The sequence below is a fragment of the Lathyrus oleraceus genome, chromosome 1, assembly GCF_024323335.1.
Source record: "Lathyrus oleraceus cultivar Zhongwan6 chromosome 1, CAAS_Psat_ZW6_1.0, whole genome shotgun sequence".
NCBI lineage: Eukaryota > Viridiplantae > Streptophyta > Magnoliopsida > Fabales > Fabaceae > Lathyrus > Lathyrus oleraceus.
Window position 1 is genome coordinate 398,470,413 of NC_066579.1, and position 7,389 is coordinate 398,477,801.

The 7,389-nt window shown below is 34.4% G+C and overlaps 1 protein-coding gene across 1 annotated transcript; it reads left to right on the top strand.

Moving 5' to 3' along the window:
* The first annotated feature begins 811 nt into the window (after positions 1-811).
* Positions 812-4,871, top strand: LOC127074678 (coatomer subunit epsilon-1). The gene is made up of 6 exons (XM_051016022.1): positions 812-1,180; positions 1,266-1,417; positions 1,538-1,673; positions 1,851-2,006; positions 2,239-2,318; positions 4,556-4,871. Exons 1-6 carry the CDS (start codon positions 929-931, stop codon positions 4,647-4,649), a joined length of 870 nt encoding a protein of 289 aa, XP_050871979.1. The 5' UTR covers positions 812-928; the 3' UTR covers positions 4,650-4,871.
* Positions 4,872-7,389: the final 2,518 nt, after the last annotated feature.

Consider the following 7,389-nt stretch of genomic DNA (forward strand, 5'->3'; position numbering starts at 1 on the left):
TCTTTCTTTGGACCTCTTTCCTAAAAACAATTAAAACACATATTAGAAAACACAATATAAAATATTCAACTATTATTCATTTTCAAATATATCTCGTTTACTTACCTCACCGAACCATAAATGTCGAGCAACATGATGCTCGTACTTTACCAAAAGAGACGTATCGTACGACCCTCCTGGATATCCAGTCGGCTCAGCTGCAGATGAAGATGCGCCCCAGTCTAACGTGCGGACTGAAATCCTACCATCTGCACCTCGTCTTCGAACCACTGCAAAAAAAAATGTAAAAAAATTATTAAAAAAAAAAAGTACCGGAACACTTCAAAGAAGAGCTCTGGTGAACAAAAAAAAAGGATGGCTACCGGAACACTTTTTAAAAGAGTTACAATTTAGATCATCCAAACCGGAAGTCTTTAAGAAAGACTTCCGGTATACAACAAACCAAACCGGAAGACTTTCTAAAAGACTTCCGGTTCAGTGCCCCCAAAAGGCAACAAACCGGAACTCTTTACACATGTGTTCCGGTATACATTATGTGAACCGGACGACTTACTCTGAGTGTTCCGGTTTACAATGCCAAAAAAAGAAAAAAATTGGTCTCCGGAAGTCTTCAGACGAAAATGATAAAAAAAATTAGAAATGAAAAATATACCCTATTTATATGAGGGTATTTTGGTAAAAAAATTTAAATGTAGGGGTGTCGGTAGAATTGTAGGGGTACGGGGGTAAAGTTTTCCTATAGGAGTGAAAAAAAAAATTACCAAAAAAAACATAAAAAGGCCAGTCCAATTCAGAATAAAAGCCCAAAAAAAATGCACCACCAATGCAAGTCTAAAAAAACAACACGATTTTCCTTTTCTCCTTCTCTTTTCCCTCTGCAAATCTGAATCTATTGTAGCAATCATCCAAGATCTAGATCCACCGATCAATGGCTACACCAGATCACTTGTTCAACCTCCGTAACAACTTCTACCTCGGCGCATACCAAGCCGCCATCAACAGCAGCGAAGTTAACGGCCTCTCTCAAGACGACGTCGTCGAGCGCGACACTCTCGTCTACCGCTGTTACATCGCACTCGGTCAGTTACAGTTCGTCATCTCCGAAATCAACGATTCCGCTCCTACGCCTCTCCAGGCCGTTAAATTGCTTGCTCTCTATTTCTCATCTCCCGATTCCAAGGTCGCAATTTCTCATTTCTCTCGATTTATCCTTCTCCTTTCAATTTATAGTCAATTTATCGTTACTGTTATTGTTCGTGTTGCAGGAATCCGCGGTCTCTAGCATCAAAGAATGGCTCGCTGATCCTGCAATTGGAAACAACGCTACCTTGAGACTCGTTGCTGGAATTGTCTTTTTGCATGAACAGGATTTCAATGAGGCGCTGAAATATACTAATGCTGGTGGAACCATGGAACTGTAATATTAATTTAATTTTCATTTAATTTATTTGTTCATTATTTCAATTTCAATGATAATGATGAGAGAAAGAAGGAGGTGTAATAGTTTGTTAGTGATTGAATCTTGGTTCGTGTTCAGGACTGCGTTGAATGTGCAAATCTTCATTAAGATGCATAGGTCTGATTATGCTGAGAGACAGCTTAGGATTATGCAGCAGATCGATGAGGATCATACACTCACTCAACTTGCCAACGCATGGCTTGATTTGTCTGTGGTAATTTTAAATATAAAATATTATTATCTCAATCCACATGAGAAGTGTTTTCCGGCTGATGATTTTGGAATGTGTTGTATTACTATTATTGAAATGAGAATTGTTTTTTAGGAATTAAGAGCATTGATGTTTTGGTTGGTGAGTTAGGAATGATGTGTTTTATTGGTGTTGGATTAGGGAGGGTCGAAGATCCAGGAGGCACATTTGATCTTCCAAGATTTGTCTGAGAGATATCAGTCTACTAGTTTGCTTTTGAATGGCAAGGCTGTTTGTTGCATGCAAATGGGTAACTTTGATGAAGCTGAGACTCTTTTGGTTGAAGCACTCAACAAGGCATGTTTTTTGCATTGCTTTTTCGTTTCAATTTCATTTGACAAAACTTTTGATATTGCGTTTTCTTATCTCATTTAAAAGAGCGTCGGTGATTTGATATTCTATTAAATAAAGATTGAAATTCTGCTGGCTCTTCATTTTGAACCTTTAGGATTGTGCTGAAGTAGAGTTTAATAGGGTAATTATTGGTTTTGGAAATGATGTTTGTCGTGAACCTTTGTGAATTGTACAGGATGCTAGGGATCCAGAAACACTGGCCAATCTAGTTGTATGCTGTCTTCACCTTGGCAAACCATCTTCTAAATCATTCAGGTAAGCTCTCTTGTAATGTTTTTCTTTGATTTTATTTTTCCTACCGTGGATGTACATTCCCGGTTTATGCCAGTTGAATCTTTTGTTCCTTTAAAAATTGTTACTGAATTCTGAAATAACTATGAAACTTTATGCGTTAAGGACTGCAGAGGATATTTGTGTATGAAATTTGTTTCCCCAAGTGCCCATGGGTCATTGTTTCAGAGAGCCATTTCTTTGTAGCTCTCGAGTGTTAGGATGATAGCTATTGGCAATGAGATTAATTAAATGGGTGTTTTGAGATTTAAAATTCCAAAAGTGAGCTTAGGACTCTTTTAATAAAACACTGTGGGATATAGTGCTAGAATTTATGTTATTAAAATCTTTTGGGTTCAGAATGGTATGATCTGGTTCAACACCCTGCCCTGGAGTTGTGTTTTGATGTAGTAAATCATGAGTAGGTGGGGTATCGTGATCAGAGTTGTTTCAGTTTAAGGCATGACATTAAACCTAAAATATTTCACGGATAACATATATTAGAGACCAAAATGCATTGCGGGTCTGAGTTTGGCTTGTTTCTCAGGCATGGTTCATTTGTGTCAAATCTCACTTAAATAGTGCATGGTGCACAGCATTTTTTTTACCAAATCTCCACCATTAGATGCTTTAATCTTATCTAATCTATCAAAGACCTAGTACACCAGAATTTTCCCCTCACCAACACAAGATTGCCTGCATCTGAGCATTGCTCATGATCCAACTGGAAGTATTTATTTTGCACTTCAAGCTGAGCGCCTAGCATCCTGCCTTTGCTTTCTAAGACACCAATTAATTGATATTGCAAAGTTTTCCCTCTCCGTCTGTTGTTAATTGCTTGCTTTTTCGTTCTCTTTGAGATTTAGAACCTATTTATGGGTTTGAAGGTAATTGTTTCTCTTTAGTCCCACTCCCACCTACAGAATAAAATGGTCTAAACATGTTAAATTTGAAAATTTATGCATTATTTAACTACCACCTTTGCTCTTAAACCTATCACAAGAAGTCTCTTACCAGAGATGTCAGCAGTTTGGCAGCAAAGAGACCTGAAAGCTAAAAATCTAAACTTCTCGGACCATAAAATAAATTAGTGGGGGTTCATAGAGGAGATGACAAGGAATACAAACATGTTGTTTGTTTTCAAGATTCGGTGTCATGGTCACTGAAAAACAACCTTTGAGGGCAGCAGAGCTCTGACAAGGATGGTGGAAGTTTGATGATCTGTTTGGTGTAGGAGATAGAGCTTGACGATGGGAGAAAAATGGTGGTGGTGGCCGGATGTTGTCGGGGCATGGACATAAAGGTGTGGTGTGGTGGTGGATCCCTTTAATCTAATGATTAAGAAAAGTTGTGCACCATTCAATTTACTTGAGTTGTTCACATTAGAAGAAGCCTCTAAACATTATTCTATAGTAAAGAGTAATGAGTAACATAGAATAACATCAATTCTAACAATAACAATGCACAACTTACTCCAATTTCTAGTATTTCCTAGTAGTATTTAAGTATCAACAGAATCCAATACCATATTACTACTCCCAGAGTGAAACTGGAAAATGACAACTCCAAAACTCTAATATCATATATATGTAATATCTATTTGTTTAAATATTTGTTTATACACTTTGGTTGTGTTAATGATTATCTTACTCTTCAAATATGAACCAGACCATGCTAGAAAAAATGATTTAGAATACCTACCTAGAAATCTTAAAGATTTGATGCTTAGAGAAGTTGGCAATGCTGGTATATTGTTTTCCTCTTTAGTTTACGCTGTAAATAGCTTGCATCAGCAAAATCTATGAAATGGACGTCTTTGTTTTACAGCAAGTCTCCTAGTGGATCCCTTCTTCTATATCTTATTGGTTGAATGTCCCAATATATTTCTACACTTAGACTTTTCCCTTGCAAATTGTTCCTGTGTTCTGGAGATCTTGTTATGCATTTCTTGTGTCAATATAATGCAATAATCATCTTATTTGTTGTCCTCTTGCTATTTAGAAAGTTATTTGTATGCCAACATGTTGCAGATTACTTGAATTGTAAGTGGCAAATACATGAAATAACAAAACGCAGAATTTTGTTTCTTATCATTAATCTTTTTCAAATAATTTCGCGTTTCTACTAGCATTTAAAAAAAACGAGGACTATGCTTGGTTAATGTGATTGAGAATGCAGATTTTCCACTAGTGAGTGACTTGTACTCGTGCATTGTTTTGCAGCCAGCTGAAACTTTCGCACCCAGATCATGTACTGGTGAAGAGGGTATCAGCAGCTGAAGAAAGCTTTGATAGAGCACTACAATCTGTTTCATGAGCTCATGATTCAATATCTTTCATGATTTGAATGGTGTGTTGCCTTCCCATGCAATTTTTACACCATATCGTGGCTATTGTATTACTCCCCTATCTTAGAACATAATGAGTTGGGTAAATGTGATATAGGATTCAAATTTTATGACAATATTGCTGTTAATTAAGTCTTGATGTTGCAAAAACTACAGCTTGTATTAATTTTAATGCATGTTCATTTACACTATTTTTTATACTGAAAAATCAAGAAATGCCCATTGGTATCACTCCCTTATAATGCAAGTTCAATACACTTTTGTGTTCTCTTCATTTTATTATTTGTTTTTCGATAAGCTGATTTTATGCTAGTATTAGTGCTGAGGTAAGAGCAAGAATGATTGCTTTGCTTTCGAAAACTTGATTTTGAGTAAATTAAGGGCAGGCTTGTTTTGGCTTTTTATTATTTTATTGAAAAAAAAATAATATTAAAATTTAAAAAATTATTTAATTTTGAAGTTATTTCAAATATTTTTTTATAAAAATTAGTTTTTTTAATTTATAAAAAATAATTGTAAAAACTTGTAACATTTTAAAAAATATTTTTGTAGAATTCATTTTTAAAAAAATTTAAAAAAATGGTCCTAATTAGGTAGAAGTAATTTCAGTTAAAAATGATTTGAAGGTAGAATAGTTTATTTTTGATATGTATATGAAAGTGAGGTTAATAATAAATTTAAATGTAAATTTAGAGATGTGTTATTTAGACACGGTGTCGGACAATTTATAAAATACAACTAGGGTGTGTGTGGTATGGTGTCCGATATAAGAAGAGACAACAATATAAATGTCAAATTATATATAATTCTGATTGATACAACAGTCAATTATAAGTATGCTTAAAATTATACTCTAAGGTAAAAGCTACACATTCTCCCCCTTCCCAAATATAACAGGTCAATTTTTCTTTTCTTTTTTTTCTGATTGATACAAGAGTCAATTTTAGTATTCAAAATCACTTTTAATTATCATAAAAGTTAATCGACTGAATTTGTATGGAAACGAATATAAATTCATATTTTTAGAAACATCCAATAATATAAAAATATATATTAATTTATTTATAAAAAAAATAATTTGAATCATTGATTGTGATAATGAATAAGAGAGAAAATATTGTTTTTATTTTCTTAATTAATAAAAAAATTGTTAACGTGTTATGTTTGTGTCTATTCAAGAATTTTCCTCAACTATGTTATATGTTTGGATTTTCGATTCTCTTATAGATGAAACTCAAAAATATATTTGTTATTTTATTTTTAAGTAACAATCAAATGTGCACAAACTCTAAAATTAATTTGTACTGTCATTAGAAGTAGAACCGAATGTGAAATACATTCTTTCATCAAATATACTTTGCATGAAATTGTTGAATGTAAAAAGACGGGGAGAGTTAGTTAGCTCATGTAACTAACTCCAATTATTTATGTTTTGACAATTGAAAACAATTGGAATGCATCTCTAACTAGTTACTTGTTATATAAGCAATTGTCTATTCTTGTAATAGTTATTTTTATGAGTAATGAATAAAGCATTTTTCATCTTCTTCTTCCTTCTTTCATTACCATGCATCATGTTTAGGTTTCTTCTACTGCTCCCTTACTCACAATCCTCCATTTTTATCCTTTAGTATCACCTTAATCTTCTTCAGTTTTTTCATCATTCTCATCGTTTCTTTCTCTCTTTTCTTTAACATGTCTGTTGCAAGCTCTACAAGCAGCGCCAATGGCGGATCCTCGTCTAATAATCACAAGAAGGGTTATCAAAACGATATCCTTAACCCTTACTTCGTGCATCTGAATAAATATCATGTGTTAATTCTTGTATCTCCCTTACTTTCTAGCAACAATTATCACTATTGGTCACGTTCCATGACCACGACTCTTCGATCCAAGGCCAAGATTCACTTCATCAATGGCTCCTTACCACGACCACCTGATGAAGATCACAACTCCATTGCATGGGATTGTTGCAACACCATGATCATATCATGGATCAACAATTCAGTAGAAATCGAGATTTCTCAAAGCATTAGGTGGATGGATAGCGCAACTGAGATGTGGCGTGAACTGAAATATCGTTTTTACTAAGGTGATGTTTTCAGAATTTCTGATATTCAGGAAGAGATTTGTACCTCCAAACAAGGTGATTCTTCTATTTCTTCTTAATATACTAAACTCAAGAAACTTTGGTAAGAATTGGACAATTTTTGTCTAATCCCTACTTGTGATTTTGATATCACATGTCAAGCTTTAACCAAGATTTGTGCCTATCAAGATGGAGACCAAGTTATCAAGTTTCTAAAGGGATTGAATGATCAATTTTCAGTCGTGAGATCGCAGATCATGTTGATGGATCCTCTTCCAAACATTTACAAAGTGTTCTTGTTCAGCAAGAAAGACAAGCCACCACACCACTTGATGAATCCAAAAACATTTACAAAGTGTACTTGTTCAGCAAGAAAGACAAGCCACCACACCACTTGATGAATCCAAAGCTCTTGTTTTTCCCAATCAGAATCAGACTGCTCAACCACAAAATAGAGGCCAATATTCACGTGGTAGAGGAACTAGAAGCAACATATTCCATGGTGATTGAGATAGAGGATCATGAGTTTGCACTCATTATGATATGACAAATCACACTATTGATACATAGTTTAACAGGAACCTCGAAGGAGATTAATAACAATGGACTATAATACTCAT

Excerpts from the sequence above, each read along its gene's own strand:
- LOC127074678 (XM_051016022.1), top strand. The coding sequence starts at position 929 with ATGGCTACACCAGATCACTTGTTCAACCTCCGTAACAACTTCTACCTC. Across the intron at positions 1,418-1,537 it reads GCTGGTGGAACCATGGAACT|GACTGCGTTGAATGTGCAAA; the intron begins GTAATATTAATT and ends GTTCGTGTTCAG. Across the intron at positions 2,319-4,555 it reads CCATCTTCTAAATCATTCAG|CCAGCTGAAACTTTCGCACC; the intron begins GTAAGCTCTCTT and ends ATTGTTTTGCAG.